This window comes from Protopterus annectens, chromosome 8.part0 (genome assembly GCF_019279795.1).
Source record: "Protopterus annectens isolate FY-2018-M chromosome 8.part0, PAN1.0, whole genome shotgun sequence".
In the NCBI taxonomy this organism is placed as follows: Eukaryota; Metazoa; Chordata; order Ceratodontiformes; family Protopteridae; genus Protopterus; species Protopterus annectens.
Window position 1 is genome coordinate 353,491,082 of NC_056741.1, and position 26,620 is coordinate 353,517,701.

Sequence of the window (26,620 nt, forward strand, 5' to 3'; positions counted from 1 at the left end):
CCCATTGTTGATATTCTGAATGTCGACCATATGGCGTCGGCCATATGGGAGGGTGTCAGAGTTGTGAGCTGTCGGCTTTCTGTATGGGACCCATATATATATATATATATATATATATATATATTATATATGTGTGTGTGTGTGTGTGTAAGTATATGTATGTATGTATATGTCATGCACTGCTTGATGCTCAAGAGAGCTTGAAGATATTTTATATAAAGGTTAGTCTTCAAGCTGTTTACAAAGAAATCAGACTGAAAACAACCACATATAGTAATACAACAGTCTAGTAATCTAGGTGATTTTTTGAAGCTGTATCATATAATGTAAAGTTCCTTTAAGGAGAATTGGACTTTGGTGCTGAATCCCATTATTTTTATGCAGCCTTTGCAAAATATTTCCATTTTTTTGATAAAATTTTCTGCACTTTTCTAGTAGATCTGATCATAGCTATTGACATTATATTTTTTCTATGAACAATGTGATACATGGAATATATACCTCTCAAGCACTGATGTTAAGGTGAAATCCTTTTTATATTTTTTCTTCAACACAAGTAGCTTATAGTACTTGTAAGCATAATGGTTAAAGTCTTCACCTCCCATGCACAAGGTGCAAAGTGTGATCCTGACCTCCAGCCAATGTCTGTATGGAGTTTGCATATTTTCTCTGGGTCTCTCTGGGGTTCTTCCCACCTCCTAAAAACATGCTAAGTGTTTTTACCTCCAATTCACCCATGAATGGAGCTGTGGACAGCAGCACAGACTCCAGATGGTGCCCTATAGGGGCAAGTGTTGTATAGACCAAATGGTTTGGATATCAGCTGTGGTGCACAGTATCCTCAAGGTAGGAAAATACAAATCACAGTCTGCAAGCCATGTCAGGCCAGCCACTCGATGGTGTAAAAAATTGGCTTTACTTAATACAGTCATATTGACTAAGGCTACCAAATGGACATGGGTTAGTTGAGGACCTGGCCTACTCCAACGTATACCACGGACCCATGCGAACTGTGGAAGGAGTGTATGTTTCCCTGTTGGCCAATGTGTACCCGTGATGTTAGGAGGTAGTGCCGTCTGTGCCAGGGAGAGTAGGGCAGTACATATGTACATATGCCAGCACAGCCAACTGGAGTTTTGTAAAAAAAAAGTTTGTCATTTGTTTGTCTCTCTAATTTCTATAGATGCTGGTGTTAAAATATGTTTGTAAAGTCACCTGTGTTAAAAATGTGTAAATGTTTATTAGGTTGTATTGCTGTAACTGATCAAATGTGAATGTTTTATCAGACAACCCTAGAAGGGTAGAAAGTTTGAAATTGTGTTATAGCTTTCAGATGCTGCCAGATCTTAGCAGAGCTCTTTGTGTGTATTGTACAAGAGTCAGGTGACCAGAGGTGATCTAATCCTCTAACAAGCATCTAGTTTCTTTGGAACCCTCACAGCAGCTGAACTCTTTGGAACTCTTGCAGCAGCATAGAATCTGACAGACAAGATTTCTGACAGCAAAGATCTCTGATAGGAGATATGTATATATCTCACACATCCACACAAACATTCATTCAGTCATTCGTTAGATATAGTGAGAGAGACATCATTTGGCTTTTGCTGTGGTAAGACACTCAGCACACATCAGCTTACCTTGATTTAGTAAGTAGTGTATGTGTGTGTGAAACTCAAATATCCAAGTGTTTTTGTCAGCTACTGGGAACAGGGACACAGATCTCCAAAGTGGTCAGTGTGGAGTCTTGTTTGGGGCCTGGAGAGAGAGAGAGAAAGAAAGTCCAGCCCAGGTTTGGGGAGTGCTCCCTATGTGGTCTTAAGGGAAATTGTACTTACTGCAGAGAGCTGCATCTGAATATACTGTGTGTATCCATCTTTGCTCTTAGTGACCGTCATGTCTCCTTGATTACTGGCCTGGAGTAGGGACCTTTCACAGTAACCATTATAAATACAGCAGCCCTGGGTCAGTAAGCTACTGGCCATCTTGTATCCACTAAGAATTGCTACACTAATTGTAGGGTCACTGACAGGATCCAACTTAGAAACAGATGATATAATGGTAAGGAAGAGGCTGGATATCCTGCATATCCAGCAGACAAGATGTAAGGGCAGTGCAGAAAAGCCATTTGGCTTGTGGTCCAGAGTCTACTACACAGGAAGAGGAGAAACTAGAAATAGTATAGGAATTTTGGTGAGAGAGAGGTTTCAGAAGACAGTGAGGGATGTCATAGGAATTAGTAATAGACCCATGCCAGTCAGCCTACAATATAAGTATAGGGCAGTATTCATAATCTCAGCCTATACCCCACAGCAGGGTTGTGATAGTGAGGAAAAGAGCGCATTCAGACAGCAGTTGCAGTACCTGTTAGATAAAGTGGGACAACATGTACTGATGCTGATAATGAGTAACCTGAATGGACATATTAGACCAGACAGAACAGGATATGATGACTACTTTGGTTCACATGCTTGGGGTAACAAGAATAAAGGAGAAGCCATTCAGGACTTCTGTCTGGCAAATGGCTTGATAGCGGCCAACACATGGTTAAGTAAGAGAGACAGTCACAAGATCACAGACATGAGTGGCCAACATACAACTTAGGTAGACTTCTTCTTAGTAAGGAAAGGCCACTGGGGTAAAATCAGCAATTGCAAAGTCATCCCCACTGAAACAGTTGGCCTACAGCATAAATCACTGGTTGCCACAATCAGCTGCAAGTAGTGGTCAGAGAAGGCACTAAGGTCAGCAGAGACTAGGCTGAAGATCTGAAAGTTGGTTGTAGATAAAGCACAAGAGCTCAGGTAATTGCTCATGGCTGTAGCACCTCAAGAAGAAGAATGACAGTGACTCACAACTGGTATGGGAATAAGGTACTTTAGGAAAGCTGGTTGTGGAATGCAGCTGTCCAGGAAGTTATCAAAAGAAGGACTGGAAGAAAAAGTGGGACACAGAAACAATGGACCAGGTTAAGAAGAAATACTCTTTGGTTAATAAAGAGGATAAGAGAGGAGTTGCAATGCCAAAGATCAGTATATCAAAGGCACTGTACCATCTTATGGAAAGTGACTCAGTAAATGACACATAGAAACTCTTATCAGTTTGCAAAGTAAAGACAGAAATATAAAAAAGATAGTAAACACCCTTTATAAGGGATGCCATCAACAACCAGTTCACTAATCCATGGGAAATCAAAGGCAGATGGAAGGGGTACTTTCAGCAGCTTCTGAATGACGAAAACACCCACCAAAGCTGTACTGCCCCAGACACAGCATACAATGAAAGAAGAGGAGTCAACCCTAGAAGAAGTAAGAACAGCACAAAGGAAAAGGAAGTTAGGGGAAATCAACAGGCTGAGATGAGGTCACAGCAGATATGATTAAGATGTTGGGTGAGATGGGGAGAAATGGCTCCTGAGGGTACTCATAGCAGTATGGAGAGAAAGGCATATCTCAGCTGACTGGAGAATAAGCATACTATTGCCAATGTATAGGAACTAAGGGGACATCCACAACTGTGGGCTACACAGAGATATAGAACTCCAGTTACACTCCATGAAATTTCTGGAGAGAGTGATCGATAAAGGAATATGCAGAGTAGCAGAAAGTAAGATGGATGATGAGTAATTCAGATTCAGATCAGGATGCAGCACAATAGACCTGATGTTTGCAGTGAGAAAGATAGTTGAGAAGAAGCTAGATATGAAGTAAGAGTCCAACTGGACATTTCTAGACTTGGAGAAAGCATATGATAAGGTCCCAAGAAAGCTAATTTGGGCAGTCCTGTAGTGGTTCAAAGTCCCAGAAACATTGATAAAAATAGTACAGGCTACATACAAGGACCTAATGTCTCATGTGGTAACTGCATACTGGAGCTGGACTACTGCATCAAACAGATTGGGAAGACAGATCAACCAAGCTGCTGTATGTAGACAGTTTGGCATTACAGGCAGAGTCTTAGGAAGAACTTCAGCAAAGGAGAGGGGAATAGAAAACAAAACTGAAGGCATATGGAATGTAATGACAGCAAATGGGGGAAGTAAGAAGATGACAGTTAAGCAAGAAATCGGCCAAAGGATTTGCAAGAAATGAGCCAAAGGACTCTTGCTGAAACAGATGGAAGGCTGGATGTTGCCCCAGTGCAGGAAGAGATGGGCTAGTCATACCTCTCAGCTGTACAGATTTTTGCAGAATGTCCAGATTTTTGCCTCAAATGTTGGTGCATTTTTCATAATATTGTGGTTTTCTGGCAAATTAGTGGCAAATGTTTAAAGATTGAAGTTGGAAAATAATGACAGACGTTTGAGTTTCAGATTCCATATCCTTCAGAAAATTCATGCTAATGCAAAACCTGTTATTCTATTAACTTTCTAAGTTTGTGAGAGCAGTTTTTTTTAATTGTCCTTATTTTGGGGCCTTTGCCCTACTTTTATTTATAGCTTTGTCCAGATTTCTTGCTGTAAGAGGTTGAGAGTTGTGGGGCCAGTTGAATGCAAGATGGATAAATGTAATTCCTACTCAAAAAACAAATCAGGATGGTACAAATTCACCAAATCATTTGTATTTGCATGTTGGGGGACATTTCCACACCCTGCATGGTAGGATCTCTTCTCCCCTGCCCTCCTGTTTTATTACAATCAGGTATTCTGGTGCTGCATCATGTAAGCAAGAAGTACAACCGCTCCTTAGGTTTGCATTGTCTTGCTGAGCTCATGTAGCTGTACTCTTTAAGACAGTCAGCTTTTGAGCATTTGTCCTACTCTGTTGTAAAAACAAACAAAAAAAAAATTGTGTCAAGACCCAAGGAAAGTCTGAACAAGAACATCAGTAAGTACCTTGGTGTAACGACTAAAGCTGTAAACAGCAAATTACAAGTTGTAGACTAATGTTCTACACTAATGTCATTCACTTTTTCTCTCTAATTAGACCAACCACTATCTCACTGTCCCCCCACCTGTCACAGTTTCCCAACTGTCTATCCTCATCTATCCAAAACTAATACTTATTATAACAGTCCAAGTGGCCCCCAACTTTCTCACTTTCCTAATTACTTTACTGTTCAGTCTTCAATGTAATGATGCATTCATGGTTGCTCTATTACTAACATATCATACTAGATAATGTTATCAATGTTTTTCCCCTCTTTCTAATATTTTCCATAGTAAAACAGATAACAGTGTCTTTTGCAATGTAATATTTCTCCCTACTATATACACACATGTGTCTATTTCAATTTAATTATGAACACTGTGTATTCCTTTGCAAGCTATGTACATGCTTTATAACAAAAAAACAAGACAAATGGCTCAAAAACTTGTAAACAGTAATAAAAATAAATATAAAAATAAAAAAGCGAGACACCAATTTGTCACAAACACAAGAGATTTTGATTCTTTGTCTTTGATAGAGTACAGATTGACTCTAGGGGTGGGGATGATGAACTAGAATTAGAAGCCAGAGAAACTAAATGGCAACTGAGACTAAATGCTTGTTGCAAGCCAGGTTTAAATGATTATTGTTCAATAGCTCCCTTTTTGAAGCAAAGGGCAGCAGAGGTTTAATTTTAAGTGCACTGTAAAAACATCTGACTGCAACAAACAGATCAACTAAGTTTTGAATTTTTAAGTGTATTTTTTAAATATTTTTTAAGTATGTTTTATATTATTATGTTCATTATTAGTACTATTACTAATATTTTTATCTTGAATGTACTTATTATTGTGGTTTACAGCATGTTATTGTGTACATTACATATTCAGGGGAAGTATGCCTTTACGTTTAGTCAGAGTTATCTCATTGATGCAAGCAAAATCATGAATAGTTGCTTAAGTAATTAGAGTATATAAAAGAAGTTGCATCATAATTGAGTGACTCTGAAGAAGCCAATTCATGTTTATTGGCGAAAGCACTTAGTTCGTTTTACTTTGACAGTGTTTAATGTTAAATAGTATAACCAACTGATTATGGCCTATAAAATCCTCTATAATCCGGACGATACTCCTGCACTTAAAAATATTATCACCCCCTATAACAATCCTAGTCCGCTTCAATCCTCTAACAAACTACTAATTCAGACTAGCAAAATTAATAACACAGCCGGTGACTCTCTTTGCAAACTCTGTAAGTAGACCCTGAAACTCTCTTCGAGCTGATATTACCTTACTTTCTACCTTAGGTCAATTTAAAACTAGACTCAAACAACATTTGGCACTTAACTGGCTATGTCAATGTATCAAGCCTGGCTAACTCTCTCTAGAATGTGTAAAAATCTGTTAACCAGCTTACTGTGTAATTTAATTTAATCCTGATTTACGCTCAGGATTAACTCTAACCTGTGGAACTTGTTTAACTTGCTTACTTATGTAATCACTGTAAATAGTCTGTTTGTAATATGTAATGCTGGTATTATGTAATGCTGTATCTGCTTACCCTTGAAGCTTTTCTCCCCGGGCCTTCGCTGAAAATGGACATGCATCCAGTCAGACTATCCCGGTCAACAAATGTAAAATAAAAATAAAAATAAAATAAATAAACTTGTGTTTCATGCAAATACTGCCTTGGTGGCTCGCTTTTTTATTTTTATTACTGTTTATATGTACATGCTTTGTTTCTAAATAATGTTTATGCAAGCTAATGTAATACTTTCTTCTTTCATATATCTACACTGTAAAAGTATAATTTAACCTTCACTTTGTATTCTGTATTTTTTATTCCTTCATATATTATGTAACTGTATTTTATATATATTTCTATCAATCTATTTATGTTCTAAGCCCGACCAACTTTCTAAACTCTGAATATTATTTTGCATATATAGCTGAAAAGAGGGTTATTTCATCTTGTAAAAATTCCAGTTTGTAGAATCATAATGCTATGTTTTGACATTGTTTCAAATTATTGATTGAAGCTTGTCAACGAAGTGTGGAATTTTCAAATGTGGAACTCCGAGCTGTCTTGAAGGTCCTATTCCTGTAGAAGAAAACTCTAAAGGAAATCTATGAATGTATGATGCAAACCTTGAAGGACAAGTGCCCTTCTTACTCAACTGTGAAGAAGTGGTGAGCAAACTTTCATTGTGGAGATTTCAAGACCGAAGATGCAGCAAGGTCTGGGAGGCCTCAAACGGTGTCAACTCCTGAAATTGTTGTCCGTGTCCATGACCTGATTTTGGAAGATCGGCGAATATCAGCTAAAATAATTGCTGAGACACTACAGATATCCAGGGAACAAGTTTGGTTTATACTCCATGAGCAGCTGGGTATGCAGAAGCTGTCAGCTAAGTGCGTGCCCAAATGTTTGAATGCCAATGAGAAAAGACATTGAGCGGTCACTTCCAAGTAGATTTTGCAGCATTTTTGCCGAGCTGGTGCCAACTTTTTGGAATGACTAATTACTATTGATGAAACATGGTTACACTACTATGATCCTGAGACAAAACAACAGTCCATGCAATGGCAGCACTCAGGTTCACCTAAGCCAAAGAAGTTCAAGACCCAAAAGTCAGCAGGAAAGGTCATGGCCACAGTGTTTTTGGATCAGGAAGGTGTTATAATGACAGTCTATCTTCCAAGGATATTACTGTAACTTGCTGTGCTGATTAAAGGAGGCATTGAAAGAAAAAAGGAGAGAGAAGCTGTGGAAAGTAGTTCTCTTTTTGCGAGACAATGCACTTGTTCACAAGGCTGGCAAAACGATGGATGTTTTGATGAAAGTGAGGATGAGTGCATAGACTATCCACCTTACTCACCAGATCTTACTCCATTTGACTATTTCCTGCATCCAAACCTTAAAAAGAGAGCTTGAAAGGGCAACAACTTTTGAGTGATTCTGATGTGATTGCATCAGCGGAACAGTATTTCAGTGACCAGACATCAGAGTTTTTTGGAAGGGCTGCAGAAACTTCAGACACAATGTACCAAGAGTGTGTTGAACTTCAGGGAGAATATATTGAATAACTTGTAAGTTTCATGGCTACACGTCATTCCCTTCTTGGTTGGGCTTAGAACTTTTCAGCACCCCCTCCTATATATCTATATCTGGATTCACTTCATAATCTCAAAATACTGAAATATCGAATTTTAGTATCTCGAGACCATGAAACCAAATTCACAAAACACTGAAACAACAAAACTACGAAATTCAAAACACCGAACAAACCGCACACACTATACCATACATACACCACAACACCAACATCACAACATAAACAAACAAAACTACACACATACACAACTCATACCCCCCCACACCCCCTACTTATATACACTAACTCCAAGATCGCACAAACATGAAACAAAAGCAGTCTCACACATGCACATTCTCCAGTCCCTCACACACACATCAAACATATCAGCACTCACATACACTCTAACTCCCACTCAAAACCCTTACAAAACACTCACTTACCTGACATAACACCTAGATCCACACACGGCACTGCACACCATCAACACACAATCCCGGACATTACGTAGCGTAAGGTCATAACCGCAAATTCATGATTAGGAACTTTCGCCATTGTAAACATTCTGCTTTATAGTCTCGAAATACTGAAATTCGACATTTCAGTATTTCGAGATTATAAAGCGCTCCCCTATATCTTTATAGTTATACGTATATGTGTCATAACTGCTGTTAAATGTGAAGCTTTTCTGCCTGTGCCTGCACCGAAAAAGACTTTTATCCCACTCGGACTTTCCCGATAAACAAAGAAAGGTAAATAAATAAATAATGTTCGGCATACCTAGTAGCAATTAAGTCTGAAGTGTGCAAGTGACTTCTACGAAACATTAGCAGCAGCATTGAGCCTGCTGTTATTCCATTAACCATCTGAAAATTGGAGCCATATCACACATTTCCTTCTGTCAATGTTCCTGTCTATGGATCCTTTTGAAAATTAGAAGGTCAAAGGTCATTAAAACAACAGCCAGCAATTTTAGATGTTTATACTTAATAACAAATAAATAAATAAATAATAAAATCCAGTCACAAAAGTTTATTCCCTTGAAAAGACTTTTGCCGAGGCACCAGGGGAATAAACTTTCGTGACTGGATTTTATTGTTATTTCTAGTCCATGTAATTCAATCCATCCCTCCTCCAGCTATATATAATTTATCTTTTTCTCCCTGAAGTAGTAAACCTGAACAAAAGCAAGGTAGCCAAAAGACGTCATCACTTGCCTTTCCTGTTTTTCTGCATTCAGGAGGTATAAGAAGGGCTGAGAGGGCTTTCTTCCCTTCCCTGTGCTGTTAACAACTTACATAGAATATAAGTTAGTTTCTGCTTATTTCCTACTTACTGTTTTTGAAATTGTGAATTCTGAAAACCTAAAGACATTTTTCATTGCATTTTATATTTTTTCTATAAATCTGTCCTGTGTGCATCACAAAGATATTTGTAAGAAATGTGAATGTTGATTTCTCCTTCTTTAACATTTTGAGTGCTTGTTCTCTAGGTGACATCATGGGAACAGCAATGCAGAACCTTGACAAGTTACTTGCCATGCCATATGGGTGTGGAGAACAGAACATGGTGAATTTTGTGCCTAACATCTTCATTATGGACTATTTAAAAAACACCAATCAAGTGACAGATGAGATCAAGGAGAAGGCCATCCATTTCCTACAAAGTGGTAAGTGATGAATTCTCATTTTTTGTCCCTCACAATCCTGAGTATTTTCATCATTTTGGTACTGTATGTTTATAAAAGATCAGTAGACTGAAGGGGCTAAAACTTGAAAACTGTAAGAACACATTAATGTTTGATGAGGTTTTATTTTTGATATTTTGTATGTGCATGTGTGTGTGTATATGCATACGTGTATGTTTGAGTAGGAAACAGAGGGAGAGGGGATTAGACAGACAGGCAGACCAACAAAGGGGCAAAGTGACATATCAGGTTTTTCTTCTGACAAGTGGCATTCATGGCATATCTGATTTGTTAATCCCTCAAATGTAAATGTCTGAATTTTTTTGAAACAGTGTTTAAAAAATAAGTGAGGAACTGCATAATTTCAAAAAGTACAAGGTAAACTGCAGACTTTGCTGATTTATATTGTTCTCACGCTTATAATTCCTTATCTGCTATCACAGTTGTTGCATAACCGATTTGATCAAAAAGACCACTGCATCTTCACCAAATAGTTTTAATAAATGACAGCAAATTTACAGTTCTTTCTTTATTCCCTCTTTAAATATATAATTATAGGTGCTAAATTTTGTAAGTTGTTTTTTCATATTACAGATAAAGAATTAAGAAAAAAACTCTTTTCAGAGGGATTAAACGTATATACATAATTCTACTTATTTGTGTATGTTATTCTGAAAATATATGTCTACTTTCCTTTCCCTGAATCTGCAAAGTACTTATGCAAGGAATATTCCAGCAGCAGAGGGGGAATGGGGAGAAGGGCTGAGATCATACTAATGAACAATCAGCATCAGGTCTGCAACAGAGATTATTTTTATTTTATTTATCTTTTTGTTAATAAGGTAAGTGAATGGGTCACTGGATCATTTTCAGCTACTGACTGGACCAAAAGCAAACAATAAATTTATCTGACATAATTTTATATACAAAGTAATCCACTGAATCAAATAATCAAAGTAATCAAGTTACAGCAGAAGCAGAAGCCTGTTAATGTGCATTAATATACAATATTAATTAATATTAATATTAATTAATGTGCAGCAAGATACAATAGTCCAATATGCAAATGATACTACAATGATCTGCTCAGCCCCCACACTCCAAACACTCCAGACTAAAACCCAAGAGGCCTTCTCCAATATCGAAAACTGGTTAAAAAACTCACAGCTAATAGTTAACCTCAAAAAGACTCAACTCATGCTTTTCCACCTACCAAAACTATTGACTCTTCTGCTCTTTTCCCTGTCAGTTCTGCCAGTAACACACAAATCTCCTCAGTATCACAAGCTAAACTTCTTGGTGTAATACTTCACCAAAACCTAAAGTTTGACAAACATATACCACAAACCATATCCAAAGTCCATAAAAAACCTGGAACCCTATCTAACCAAAAACACCAACATTACACATTTTATATACATATATATATATATATATTATATATATATATTTTATATATATATATATATATATATATATATATATATATATATATATATATATATATACATATACATATACCAACTTTATCACCCTTTCTTGGGAAAAGGGAATATTCTGAGAAATCGCAGTCTTGGATTTAGTATATGCAAGTCCAGATTTTCATTCATTTGGTATCCACATTTTGGGACTCCTCAGTCTGAGTCTTGACAATAAAAATGGTTATTAGCCTTAACTGGGGTCCTTTTGAAATTCCGAGGATGTGATCCTTGGAACAGGGATATTAAAAGTACAAGGAAAGAGTTTGCACTTTTTAAGTCTTAGATCACTGTATAGGTACATCAATCCTGAGGTTAGTATATTTAAATAGTAAGTGTGTAAGGAAGTGCTTCTGATGTAAAAAATGTTTCGAAAAGAGTAGAGCAGATATCAAGTGCAATGAATTCCAGTATTTGCTGGTCTCCTTTTGAGTTGCTGTTTTATTTTTCATACAAAGTTTCTCTACTGTCGAATCTTGGATTACCAACTGCCAGCTATTCCCCAATCCAAGAAAAGTAAACTGCTTCTCTTAAAACCAAAGAACTGTATGTGCTACCAATCTAAACAACTTCAAAAATTCTCTCTGCTGAAAACACCACCATTGAAATCGTCCACCACACCAAGTTACTCTGTGTAGTCATAGAGGATCACCTTTGGCTTGATCTTCATATCCAACAAAATATAAAGAAAACCCACCAGAAACTCAGTTCACTTTAGAGAATCAAACACACACTAATCTCTTCTTCCAAAATCCCCTTCCCAAAACTGTCGTAATACCTTCTCTGCTTTACAGAGCTCTAGTAGTAACCGATTTACAGAGCTCCTCTAGATCTAAAATGCAACAGTGCTACAATAAAGTGGCCAAGTTTGCCACCAACTCTAAAACTAGAGCCCATCACTGTTTGTCACTAAAAAAACTAAACTGGCTAGAATTCCCCAACTACCTGCTTTATACACAACTTATAACATTCCACAACATGGTCAACAATACCAAAGCCTGCTCAGCACTAAACAAAATAATTACCCCATACATACCAAGCAGAACACTTAGGTCTGCAGACAAAGACCTTGTCTCTATATACAAACCATCAAAGACAGCTAGACAAAGTCTCGGAACTCTCTTCCATTTTACTGTGAGAATTACTACTAATCTACTTGTCTTTAAATCAGTAGTGAAATAACAGATGCTCAACTCCTGGCTGTGCCCCTGATCTGATCCAGGCTAATCTCTTCACCAGATCTGAAAATTCTACAACTTTCATCTACTCTCTACCTGTCTCTACTTGCATATTTTTACCAATCACTTTAATACTTACCATCTACCTCATATCAATGTACCTATTCACCTGTAACTCAGACAGTTTGTCTCTGCTTGTATTAAGCCTAATATTTACATCTCTATATATGACTGTAACATTTCAACTTTTTATTTGTATAAAGATTGTAACTTATCAACTTTTTGTTATCTGTATAAAGATGATACTTTATATTATATATATAAAAGTTGTACTTATCTGTTGTAACTTTCTGCCAAGGCCTTCATTGAAAATGGGTTTTTCTGACCCTGTCAGACATTCCCAGTAAACAAATGTCAAATAAATAAATAAATTAATAATTAAATAAATTGTGGTAATCAGCTCTAAACCAAGAGAACTCAAGTTATAGATCCTGTATTAAAATCTGTATGGAACTGCTGTATGTGGTACAAATTCTCAAATTCTAACATAAGGCAGAGATTGCTATCTAATAGCACTACAGTTGAAAAGCTAAATTGGACAGAACTACAGTTACAGTTATCAAGACAATATGTATGTATTTAATATACAATTAGAGAGGTAGTTCACACAGAACAACTACAAGTGAATTAGTATGTCAAAAGTGAGAAACGATTAGTGTGATGAAATGTAGGTATAAGTAAAAAGACCTGGAACAAGACAAAAGATACAGTTTGCACAAATTCAAATACAAGTATCATGCTCTTGATATTCAGTTAAAGTAGAATAGGTTAAATGCATAGGAAATGAGAAATTTTCTTATATAGGTAGTGAAGGATGTGACTGAAATAATAGTGCATGTACGGAAACATCTGAGATTCCTATGCAGATGCCATTTTTGATTTGTACAATAGATAACTATGTTTGATTACATACAAACCAGGATGGGAAATTATATTGATGTGGGTATTCAGAGAAATTATCACCATAGCACTATTAGAGCTTTGAAGGTGAGCTCTAGTAGCATTACAGCAATAAAAAGGAAGACAGAGACAGAGATGAACTGAGCAAAAGCTTATTAGTGACTTATTTGCATAGCTCTGACTTGAACACGAACACATCTTAGCTGCTTTAATTGTTCACTTTACCAACCCTCGCAATAGCTATTGCAGAGACACTTACAGATACAAGTGTGTAAGCACACACACACACACACACACACACACACACACACACACACACACACACACACACACAAAACCTCGCAATACTTACCTGCTGTGACAGTAACAGCCCCTTTTCTGCTTTAAGCAACAATGGGTTTATGCTGTAAAAAGCTGAAGTACTTTCTCTTTGCTTCCCTACTATAACAGTGCAGTAGAAGTTATTTTAGAATCACTCTACCATGTTATTCTGATCAGGATGTATGGCTCAGAGACAGACCATATGGATAATTTATGTTACCCATGCTGCTAGACTGCTGTATTTGCATGTGGTGATGTCCAGTAAGACTGCTGTGTGCTACTTGCTACTTGAAAAAAAATTGTGCAATGCATTATTATTTCTGAATGCCTCAAAAGTTCAAGGAAGACACTGGTTTTATATTTTTTGATATTTTAAGTGAAGATACTATTCTGTACATCTTGATTTATTTGTATACTTTTGAGCTTGGTTTATTGTGCATTTGACCCAACACAGAAGTAGCTTACATACCAAGATGATAGCAGATAAACAAGTAGATCCATATGTAGTCTTATATAGTTTCATAAGTTCATAGGAGATTACTATGTAAATAATCAGTATTAGTGTGGTGACGTCAGGCATTGTACAAAACAGTCAAATTAAAAAAAAAACAGTGTCCTAAGCTATGAGCAGCATAAAAGTATCTTTAATGAATTCCATAGTTGAAAACACTTCACATAGAGTTCTGTAAAATCCAAGATATGAAAAATAAAATCCAAGAAGGCTGACAAAAGTATAAAATTCCAAACCACGCATAAAACTCCAGACCAAGCTAGTGCAATAGCAGTACACTTTCACCTTAGCAGGCTTCCCCAGGCATGTAATACTAAATTAGGAAACTAGAATGCTTAAATAGGTAAATCAGTCACATGATATAACAAGTCACATGATATTAAAAAGTCACGATATAAAAAAAAAATCACATAATCTGAAGTTGTTAATCTTATTCCTATTCATCACTAATGGGTTCATTTCTGAGCCCTTGGAACCGAGTCGGCCTAATACCAAGCTCACGTACACCAAAAACTCTTGAGCTAAGCTACTACCCACAATGCCCTTCTCCCAGTTACCTCAGATCTCGTTTGCCACACAGCCATATAGCAGCGTTTCACTGAGCTCTCCAGCTAAGTGTTGTATTTTATAAAATTTATTGTATTCTAAAAAATTTTTTCCTGTTCTAACTCTTTTCTACCTTGTTATCTATACCTAGCTCTACTCATGGGTATCTTTCCCTTACCATCGTTGGTAAACATCCTTTCTGTACCCTCATGGTACTCTTAATACCATCGTTGGTATTTCTTTCTCTCTTCTACTTCTATAACTTTTTTGGATTTGTTGGATTGTCTACTGGATATGTCTGGAAAAAAGGGACTTTGGGGTTCAAACATTGCACTTCCTGCAATGGCAAACTCCCCAACAATGACTTACATGAGGATTGTGTCTATTGTCTGGGGGTTTCCCACTTGTCTGTAAAACCTCCTTGCCAGATTTGTCTTAGTTTCAGTCAGCAGACACTGAATGAAAGAAAAAAATAAGCTTATTTTGAAAGGCCTGCTTTCTTCACCTTTTTCAGAGGCCCTTTCTGTGTCGGAGGTCTCAACCCCTCCATTGAAGGACAAGAAACGTCCTCATTCTGAGCCCTCTTCACCAGCTGGTGATAAGGGTAAGTCCCACAAACATAAGGCCCACAAGTCTTCTATGGAGCATAAGGTCGCTCCCACGGCTCCGACCATTTCGGTTCCGAGCTCAGCTCCAGTGGCCTCTGTGAACATTACTATGACTTCTACATCAGCACCGCCCTTGGCACTGACCTCTACAGTTCCAAGTGTGGTAACAACTCCGGCTTCATCATTACTGCCTTCCGTAACTTCGGCACCGACCTCACCCCTTACCGCACCAAAGTCGGTCCTGACTATCTCCTCGGAGGCGATAATGACTTCCACTCCAGCTATTCCCTCAGCTCCAAGCCCTTTCTCAGGACCAATAGTGCCCCTTCTACCTGTTTCCAAGTTGGAATCCTCAGTGCCGACTTTTCCTACACCACGGACCCAGTACTCCCCGTCTTTGGACCTGTTCTCAGGACAAGTTTATAGGCCTTTTTTGGACCGACCTGACTGCCCCTTTGGAGTGTTGGTAAGGTCCACCAAGAGTCTATCAGAATTGGATGTGGTGCGCCTGTTTGATCAGCTGTTGACAGCCAGAGGGATTACAAATTTTCCAAAAACCCATCCCACTCCGGGTTTTGGGTCTATTGCCCCCATGACTCCCACTTATTCTCCTCCCTTGTATCCTTCGGTTCCGAGGCCCATAGTTCCAATGTCCTTGGTGGGAATCCTTTCCTCAGCGCCGACAGTGACTCTCTCTGAGGCTCTGAAGCCCCCGCTTTGGGTTTCGGTTTTTTTGGAACTGTCCCTTCCTCAATCTCATGGTTGGGGGGGTGGAACCCACGGCTCCCAGTACGGTTCCATCTTTGGATCCGGGTGGGCGACACTCACCCTAATTTTGCTTGAGGCTCTGTTCCCGGGAGCGTGCCGCGCGGAGCGGGCTGTGACCCCAGTTCTGAGGTTGTCTTCCTCGGTTCCGGGCTCCCATTCCTCTTCGGGTGGACTGGCTTTCCGGGTAATGGTGAGGGTGCTTGCTTCTGGAAGCGCTCCTCCTACATCAGATCTTGCCTTTACTCCCTCTAAGCTACAGCTATCACGGGCCACCCCACCAGGACACCGAGAGTACAATCCTCTGGTAGCTGCTGTCCAGAGTAATCTCCCTTCCGAGTCTTCTTCAGATGTTCCCACTGAAGAACCCTCTCAGAAGAAGGCGTGTAAGAGGAAACACCTGGACTCCCTGGAGGAGTCTCTCACTGACGATATGGATTACGATGATGGAGAAGGGTCCCCATGGTCACCCCCTGATGACATCTCCTTTGGAGACATCCTGGAAATATTGAAGCAGAGGGGTGAGTGGAAGCCCTCCAATCCTTCCTCGAAGGAGTCCATCTTCCAGCAGGCTTTCCTCTCTCGGCCCTCTACTTCTTGGGTGACCCCACCTGTGGATGAGTTAGTCCAGCTCATCATGCACCGTGTGTGGTAGAACCCTGATTCCGTTGAGGCCATTCCCCAGAGACTGGACAAGATCATTTCCCCACCAGAGGAACAGCCCCATTAGTCTAGAGGCTTGCCAGTAGATGCTATGGTGGTGGCGGCCGCCACAAAAAAGTACCTTGCGGAGGAAAGTCTTACTGTCCTCCCACCCAACAGAGAGTCCCGGGTGGTGGACAGATTAGGGAAGTGAGTCTTTGCTTCAGCAACCTTTGCAGTCAGGTCTCTGAATTACTTGGCACATTTTACGAGGCTCCAAAGGGATCTCATCTCCGAAGTCTCTGGAACCCTCGCAGGTCAGGTTTCTGATGGGACATGTGACATTTGCTTCTCTTCTTGCAATCCTAGAGTCGATCTCCAACTCGTCCATGAGGTTGCAATCCCATGCAACCGAAGGGGCAGCTAGAGCTGCGGGAGCAGGTGTAGTTATGAGATGCCACACCTGGATGCGCATTTGTGATCTCGCGGACTCTTTCAAGTCTTCCTTCTTGAATGCCCCTATCGGCCCATCTGGTTTGTTTGGTTCTAAAGTGAAGGACACACTAGCCAGGTGCGAACAAGGTGGAAAAACCTTGTCTGCCGTTGGCCTACATTTTTCCAAACCTCAGCGCTCTTTCTCCAGGAACCAGAGGAATGGAAAGATATGGCACAAAATATCTCAAGGTCCTTTCCGCAGTGCACGTGGTGAGGATTCTCCCAGAAGCATAGGGGGTTCCAGTAGTGGAAGATGCCTCTTTAGGGGCAGAGGGGGTCCCCGAAACCAGGACTCCAGGGATTCTTTCTCTGGACGACCTTGGTGCTCCTGAAGCGCTGCCCAATTGCTTTCCTCTGGAAGCAGTCAGGTCTTGTTTTTCTCTGCACTAAACTGCCTGACACTCTATTACAAATGATCAGCGAGTGCAGCAAATCATTTCCTGAGGTTATTACATCCCTCTAATATCTTACCCAAGACGTCCAAAATGCCTTTCCGATGTTCCACCCAGTCAAAGGGAAGAGGCAGTTTCAGAGATAAGAAAGCTGTGTCAAAAATGAGTAATCCAACAAGTCCCCCTAGACCAGTGTAGATCCGGTTTCTATTCAAGATTCTTTTTGGTGCCAAAAAAGACCGGGGACTGGAGACCCATTTTGGATCTCAGCCAACTAAACAAATCAGTGGTGCAAACCAAATTCCGCATGGTCACGATACAATCCATTCTCCCGTTTCTTCGGGAGGGTGTGTGGATGTGCTTGATAGACCTCCAGGATGTGTATTACCACATCAAAATGGACAAGCACTCCAGGAGTCTCCTACGCTTCCGGCTGGGAGACAGTCATTACCAATTCAAAGCCCTGCCATTCGGTCTCTTGCCAGCCCCCGGAGTGTTCACAAAATTCCTAGCAGTGGTAACAGCTCATCTGAGACTTCAGGGATTGCAGGTGTTTCCATATTTAAATGACTGTCTCCTCTCTGCCCCTACCAAGCATCTACTGATCATGGCCTTCCGCTACACTCTAGCACTGGTGGAGTTTCTGAGCATCACAGTACACTGGGAAAAATCCAGTCTACCCAACAACTGGAATTTATAGGAGCAGTATTCAATACTCAAACAAGCCAGGTCTCTCTCCCACCTCACAGACTTCAGAGGTTAAGATTACAAGTACAAGTGATACTCTGTCAAAGGAAGGTGTCAACAAGGGAAGTTCTACAGGCTCTGGGGTCTATGGCGGCAGCCATCCCAATTGTTCCCCTGGCAAGATTGCATATGAGACTGTTACAATTGCTCATTTTGTCCCAGTGGATGTCCAATCTTCATCCTCTAAACTCACAGATCCTCATCACCAATTCCTGCAAGCAATATTTTCATTGGTGGATAAGAGCAGACGAAAATCTTTGGTGCTGCCCCTTCCAGACTCCTCAACTCAACGCCACGGTGACCACGGATGCTTCCCTGATTGGGTGGGGGGGCCATTTTCAGGGAAAGACAGTCCAAGGCACGTGGTCCAGCTTGGAGGCCAACTTGCATATCAACATCCTGGAGTTAAGAGGGCTGCTGTTAGCGTTGCAGACACTTCATCCACTCTTTCTGTCGGGAACAATTGCAATCCAGTCAGACAAGATGTTTGTAGTCTGATACATAAACAAACAAGGAGGGACCAAATCCTACACCCTTTGTCAAGAGGCCATGGAATTTGGCATTGGTTGATAGCTTCCAGCTGCTTTCTTATAGCAATGCATATCCCGGGGAGTTCCAACGTGATTGCAGACAGGCTGAGAAGATGCATCTTCCTTCCACATGAGTGGTCTCTCAACCCGAACATGATGGCAGAAATTTTCAGCCATTGGGGCCAGTCTTGCTGCAGTCTTTTTGCTTCCCCATCAAGCAACAAATGCAGCAGCTTCTTTGCCCTTTTGCCCCCAGACGGGGAATCACAGAGAGATGCTTTGACTCACGATTGGCCCATGTGTCTCCTCTATGCTTATCCTCCAATACCTTTGATACCCCTATTTCTAAAGAAAGCAGTTTGGTTGAGATGCAAAGTGATCCTCATTGCCACTTTCTGGACTCAGCAAATATGGTTACCCTTCCTCCGGCCTCACCTATTACAACCTCCTTGGATCCTGGACACTCATCAGGACCTAATCTCTCACCCCCAAAGGTTGACTCCCCCAAATCTGTCCACTCTCAAGCTGACAGCTTGGTTTCTCCATGTCCATTAGTCGCCAGGCAGGAAACCCTCTCCTAACCTGTTTGCGATATTATTCTGTCCTCCCATAAACCATCCACCAGGAAACCCTACAGAGAAAAGTGGAAAAGGTTCGCTATCTGGTCTAATAAGCAGATGCTAGACCCTTTTTCAACTCATACAGCTGTTATACTTCAATACCTTTCCGAGTTGTTTGACGATAGGGCATCAGCTTCTACTATTCGAGTCCACTTAGCAGCTATCTCCAATGTTCATAAAAGCTCAGATCGCATTCCTCTTATCTCCACCTGCCTTTGCAAGACTTTTCTCAAGGGAGGTTTCCATAGCAGATTCCCTATCAGGCAACCTGTAGAGAAGGAATCTCTCTGTGGTATTACAGTCTCTCTCTCTACCCCCCTTTGAGCCTGCTGCAACATGTGACCTTAAATTCCTATCATGGAAATCTCTGTTTTGGTAGCGGTTGCATCAGCCAGATGGATATCTGAGTTACAAGCCTTATGCATCAAGAGCCTTTATCTAGTCTTCCATAAAGACAGAGTATCTTTCCGTACTAATCCAGCTTTTCTCCCCAAGGTGGTGTCTGACTTCTCTATTAACCAGTCCATTGAACTCCCTGTGTTATTTCCAAATTGTTCCAACAAGGGAGAAAACTGTCTACATTCATTGGACGTACATAGACGACTACATTTCTTCTTGGACAGAACTAAATCTTTCCGCAAGTCGGATCAACTTTTCATCTCCTTTTCTGGTCCAAGGATGGAATGTGCCATATCAAAAGTTACTTTATCAGAATGGCTCAGAGATTGTATTACCTTTTCATACTCCTTAGTGAATGAATCTAAACCTGTTCATATCAAAGCTCATTCAAAGAGAGCCATCACAACTTCCATTGCTTTTCACTCCAGAGCTTACATGGATGACATTTGCGCAGCAGCCATTTGGGCTAAACCCCGTACTCTCATCAAACATTACAAATTGGATTTGGTCTCCAGGGGAAGAGTGGCCTTCGGCTCAATGGTTCTTAGGAATGTTCTTCCATAAGGGCCACCCAGGTTCTCCAAGTAGCGAGGGATTCTGTCCTATCAGTGATGAATGGGAAGAAGATTAACAACTTCAGATAAAGAAGTTATGTCTTACTATAACATTCCATCTGAGTTCTTGATCTGCTTCCAATCATCATACCCTCCCTCCGTCCCCCACCAAAGGCTCCTGGTGGATCTTCTAGGTCCTTGTGGTGTTTCAGGGTTTCTGTGCAGAAATGGCCTCTGTTTTTTTTTCTTCTGTATGCTGCATGCAAACTCAATTTGAGGTAACTGGGAGAAGGGCATCATGGGTAGCAGCGTAGCTCGATAGGTTTTGGTGTACGAGAGCTTGGTATTAGGCTGACTCGGTTCCGAGGGCGCGGAACCGAACCCATCAGTGATGACTGGAAGAAGATCAACAACTCAGATGGAATGTTATGCTAAGACATAACTTTTTTTTCGCTTAGTATCTAAGCACCAAAGAATGTAATGGTTTCATAAAAAATGGATGCCTAAAATGCATTGAGTTTGCGGTTGTAGAGTATGATGATAAAGTTATATTATAAATGTTAAAAACATGAAAAGTGTATAATTAATGAAGTCAATGTATCTGGTTATGGAGATGTTTTAAATGGAGCTTAATAGCAATGGTGTCATTTATTCCTGGAGGGATATGTAATTTAAATATGAGGATCCATCGGAGCTCTTCTTGTTCAGTTAGGAGTTTAATATCCCCCCCATGGGGTTGTAAAATAATTTTTGAAATAAGAAATTTAAAAGAATGAGTTGGATCTGTTTTGTTTGTATGTTTATATAGTGAGTTAGTTAAAATTTGCCTCTTGATCTCTGATAGATGTTGACTTATTCTTTCCTTAAGCTTCCTATTAGGTTTTCCTATATTATAAGCCGGACATTTACTGCAGGTTGCTAAATAAAATTCTTGGAATTGCAATTGCCATATGCTAAGATAGTTAAAGGTTTATGCATCACTGAATGTGAAATGGTCTTTTTTGTATTTATAGAACTACAGTCGACACAGTTATTGCAAGTAAATGTTCTGTGCCTATTACTTTGAAAAAGAAAATGAGTAGTTGTTTGTTCTTTATAACAAAGCATATTTTTTGGATTAGTTGGATCTTTTATAACCGAAAGATGGTTGCTCACTGACTGTTGTGTGTAGTTCTGGTATTCCCAATAAAATTGGCCAATATCTCAATATATTTTTTTTTATTATTTTAGGAGTGCTACTATTATAGGTCATAGTGAACCTGCATTTGTTAGGATGTTCATTTCCTGAACCATTGAAAAAAGGTCTGGATATTGTGTCACATTTAAAATATCCTTTTGTATACTGTCTACTGTGCATGACTTATATCCTCTTTCCTTAAATTCACATGCTGTAATATGCAATTGTAAATCCATCTTCATCTCTTCAGTAATACGCCTGGCTATCCTTAAACACTGATTTTGTACTTTATTTTTATAAATGAGTGGTGGATGCATGCTGGTCCTGTGTAAATAATTGTTTGTATTTATTTTGTATATATTGAGGTATTTATTTGTGAGAGCTTATTTTTACTTAATGATATGTCTAGGAAGTAAAATTATGAAGGGAGATAGTCATCTTAAAATGCCGAAAGTTAGTGGTTCCAGTGATGAATGAATGAAATTCTGTAAACTCAGATTCAGACCCTTACCAAATAAGGAAGAGGTCATCCACAAATTATTTATGGAACAATATTCTAGATCTGTAGGGGTTCATGTCATTAAATAAGTGGGATCTCTCCCATTGAATCATGACAGTGTTGGCATAGGTGTTGGCTGCAAGGGTACCCATTGCCACACATTTCATTTGTTGGAAATGTTGCTGAAAAATTAAAACGTTATTAACTATGACAAGTGTCAAGAGCTCACATATCACATTAATTTTAACCTGTGTAAAATCTGAAAACTCAAGAAAAAAATTTTTAACTTGTGTGAATCCATACTCATAAGGAATCACTGTAAATAAAGAATCTACGTCTAAGGTGGAAAAGACAAAGTCCTTATAACTGTTTGAGGTGGACAACTCTGACAGTTGTTGAATAAAATTTTGAGAGTCTTTTACAAGAGTATATGCTGCTGAAAGATGTTTCTTGAGTTCAAAATGGCTCAGAGGCAGAGCATATAGATAATTTACATTACCCATTCTGCCAGAGTGCTGTGTTTGCATGGGTGATATCCATTAAGACTGCTGTGTGTTTCTTGCTAATTGAAACAGGATTGTGCAATGCATTATTTCTGAATGTCCCCAAAAGTTCGAGGAAGACACTGGTTTTATAATTTCTTACATCTTAAGTGAGGTTACTATTCTGTAAATCGTGATTTATTTATATACTGTTTTTGAGCTAGATGTGTATTTGACACAACAGAGAAGTAGCTTACATTGTTTACAAGCTGGGTTAGTTATGAAAGAAGTTTTCATTTTAACAGTAGTTGTTTGCATACCAAGATGATAATAGCAGATAAACAAGTTGTTACCTTATGTAGTCTTATATAGTTTCATAAGTTCATAGGAGATTACTAGGCTAATGGCTTAAGAGCCCTTACAAGCCTTGCCAGTATAACCGGATAGTACCAAATATATTTCCTCTAGGGGCAAGAGGATTGCATGGATTTTTGCCTAGGTTTTGAGTATTTTATAGATTACCCCTGTCTGTAAGGGACATAGCAACTACCCCATTTGTGAATTTCGGATTCCCCAAGAGGTTCTCTGGTTCGATTCTCAGCTGGGGTGCCTTTTGGGTGGAGTCTGCATGTCCTCCTTGTGTTCATGTGGGTTTCCTCTGGGTCCTCTGGTTTTCTCCCACATTCTAAAGACATGCAGCAGGTGGATTGGGTACTCTAAACTGGCCCTAAGTGTGAGTGGGTTGTACTGATGAACTAATGTGACAGGGCTAGCCACCCCATGGTGTAAACCTCCCCTCTAAATGATTGTCACTGCTGAAGTGACACCCCAACCCCATGTACAAAAAATGGGAAAAGGGGTTGGGGATGGATGGATCCATTGATCCAAACTGCTTTTGAAGGGGGCCAGGAAAGGGCTCTGCTTAATATGAATAGGAAACATGTTCTAAAGAAGGGGCTATCTCAGAGACACAGATCTGTCTGTCCAGCATCTTTTGTTTATAGATAGGAGACAAAGTAAAGGGATAGGGCTGCTAGTCTGTCTACATAGGACATGTTGTTTACACCCTGTATTGTCTTTGTGAGGAACCTCTGAGGTCATTCCAGCTGCTGTAAGTGCCTAGCCAAGAATATGCCAAATAGCACATTGTACCTGATTATTAGTTAAATGAGGGCAGAGCACAGTGAGACTATAATTTCCCTGGATCTGGATGCCATACATTTACTTATAAGTTGTGCCACATATATGGACTTCCTCACTACTGTGGGCACATGGCAGTCAAAGTTCAGACTACTATCTATCTATCTAGATCTCTCACACCTGAGTCTACTTTTAGGGGTGTGGTATTGATGTTGAAATTTGCAGGGTATCTGACTTCCAAAGTGGGAGGTCATGGTTGTGGCACCAATCATTTGTCTGATCTAGGCCCTTCTGAAGGATATATACACTGTTGGGGGGATTCAGTGATTGCCTTCAGCTTGCAGTTATTGGCAAACTTTGTCATCCAGAGGTCTTCCACATTAGCCTTGACTTCACAGAAGTATATTCCGAACAGGAGAGGTCTAGCACTAAGCCGTGTGGCACACCACTAGTAACTGGCCTCTTGCTGGATCTGGATTCACCCATTTTAGCTACATGTCCTGTACATGAGCCAGTTGGCTATCCATTTATTTATTTATTTTACATTTGTTAACCGGGTTAGTCTGGCTGAGCTTTTGGCTCATTTTTAACAGAGACCTGGGGAGAAAAGCTCCTCTGGATTAGAAAACAATTTATTAAATTTTAGTAACATAGTAGTAACAATCAGCTATAGGATCTTGCAAGCAGGGACCTGGAGAGAAAAAAAATCTCCTCAGGCAATTCAATTATACAGAGTATTAACAACTGGCAGACAAGTATGTGAGTTGTTACAAACAAGGTTTTAAACAATTAGCAGAAGAAAATGTGACTAGTTACAATATTATTTTAGCTGCTTAGAGCAAAATTAGTTAATAGTTAGGCAGATGCTTATTTAAAGTGGGTAGGATCTAGTTGTATAAGAGTTTGGAAACAAGAAAGTAGGAATGGCTAGTAGGAGATGTAGGGGAGGTAGAGTATAGGAGACAGACTAGACAGGTAGGTTGTTTTGAGACTGTAAGAATTAAGAGTGGTTGGAGATAGAGGAAGGGAAGAGGTAGAAGAGGCAGGGGAATAGTGTTAGAGATACATTAAGAGTGAGGTGGTGAAATAGGAGAAAGAATTGTGGTTTCAGGGTGGTTGTCTACAGTGGCAAGACCATTTTGTTTTTAGGTATTTCCTTGTGGCTAATTTGAAACTTTTGCTATGCTGGAGGGATTTTATTTCCAAGGGGAGTTGGTTCCAGGATATAGCTGGGTTATAGTTATAGAGAAGGCAGCCTATTTTGGTTTTGGGTTTGTAGATGTCTAATAATTCTTGATTTGAGCTGTGTAGCATCCTAGCAGGGGAATATTTGGATATGATAGTGGAGAGGCTGGGGCAGAAGGAGGGTAGATAGAGGATAGAGTGGATGATTTGTAGTTGGTATAGTTGGAGCAGCTGAGGGAATTCTAGCCAGTCTAGTTGCTGTAGTGCTAAGCAGTGGTGTGACATGTAGGTTTGGTTAGCTGCAAATCTGGCAATCTTATTATAGGTAGTTTCAAACTTGGAAATAAGTGTAGAACTTAGGTTTGTGAATATGTGGCAGCTGTACAGGAGTGTTGGGAGTAATAAAGCCTGGGAGAGAGTTATTCAGGCAGTGTTAGTTAAAAATTTCTTGGTACGGAAAAGGTGTCCAAGTTTCTGATGAGTTCTTTTTACCAAGTTAGTAATATGGAGATCAAACTTAAGTTGATCATCTATTGTAACACCTAACAATTTAGTATTAGATTCAGCTGAGACTCTAGTGTTGTTGCAGGATAAGATAGTAAATGTACTTTTGAGTGTGGTGATGTTTTAGGGAGGAAGAGTAGGAGCTTAGTTTTTTTGGATTAACTATTAGTTTGTTATCACTAAGCCAAGTCTCAGTGGTGTGGAAGGATGCCTGGGTAGCTGAGTGGAGGTCAGTTGGGTTGTCAGCAATGGTTATAAAAGGTGAGTCATCAGCATATTGCACAAGAGATGACTGGGGACAAGAATAGTAGAGCAAGTTGGTGAAAATATTAAAGAGTAGTGGTCCAAGTATGGACCCTTGGGGGACTCATATTTGTACAGTGAGAGGGGAGGATAGTGCAGAGAGCCATTTAACTGATTGCTGGTGGGTTGAGAGATAGCTGGAGAACCAGGAGATTGTAGGGGGAGAGAAATGTAAGTTAGTGAGTTTATGTAGGAGGAGTGGTGAGAGACACTGTCAAAGGCTTTAGAAAGGTCAAGGAATAGGCATGAGACAAGTTTATTGTTATCACAAGCTAGGGAGACTATGTTGATGAATGATATGAATGCAGTAGTTGTACTATGCCTTGGACAGAAACCATGCTGTGTGGGTGTGAGAAGGTTTTCCTGGTGAAGGTAATGCATTATCTGCTTGTGAATGCATTTCTCTAGGATTTTTGAGAGTGGAGAGAGTATGGCAATCGGTCGGAAGTTGGATATGTCTGAGGAGTTGCCCTCTTTGTAAATGGGTAGAGTAAAGAAATTCTTCCAAACAGTGGGGACATAGGATTCAGAAATGGATTGGTTGATTAAGATGGATACAGGTTAAGCAAGAGTTTCAGAGGCAATCTGCAGGAAGTAAGAGGGTAGCTTGTCAACAGATAGGGAGCAAGGTTTAAGTTTAGAGAGTAATAACTTTAGATAGTTGATACTGCTTTTAGAGAGAAGGAGTTAGGAGAGTTTGGAAGAGGTATAGAGTTTGTGGGGGTGCTAGTGTTGTTTCTGGGGGGGGGGGTTTATTATGGCGGTTATTGAGTTTATAAAATTATTGTTAAATTTATTGGCTATGTCTTCAGGTGTTGCATTGGGACATGGGTTAGGAGAGGAAGGGTTTCCTGGATGAATAGTCTTTTTAATAGAGCTCCAGAATTTCTTTGGGTCTGATTTAAGAGTAGAGGGAGGACTGGCATAGAAATTTATTT

General features: G+C 39.8%; 1 protein-coding gene across 4 annotated transcripts in view; it reads left to right on the plus strand.

Moving 5' to 3' along the window:
* The window catches only part of LOC122808806 (alpha-2-macroglobulin-like), a 2,637,399-nt gene that overhangs the window by 2,028,028 nt on the left and 582,751 nt on the right, over positions 1-26,620 (plus strand). For all 4 annotated transcript variants that reach the window (XM_044079865.1, XM_044079862.1, XM_044079863.1 and 1 more), the window contains exon 24: positions 9,452-9,628. In XM_044079865.1, the coding sequence (XP_043935800.1) occupies positions 9,452-9,628 (177 nt within the window). The remainder of the gene's footprint in view (positions 1-9,451; positions 9,629-26,620) is intronic.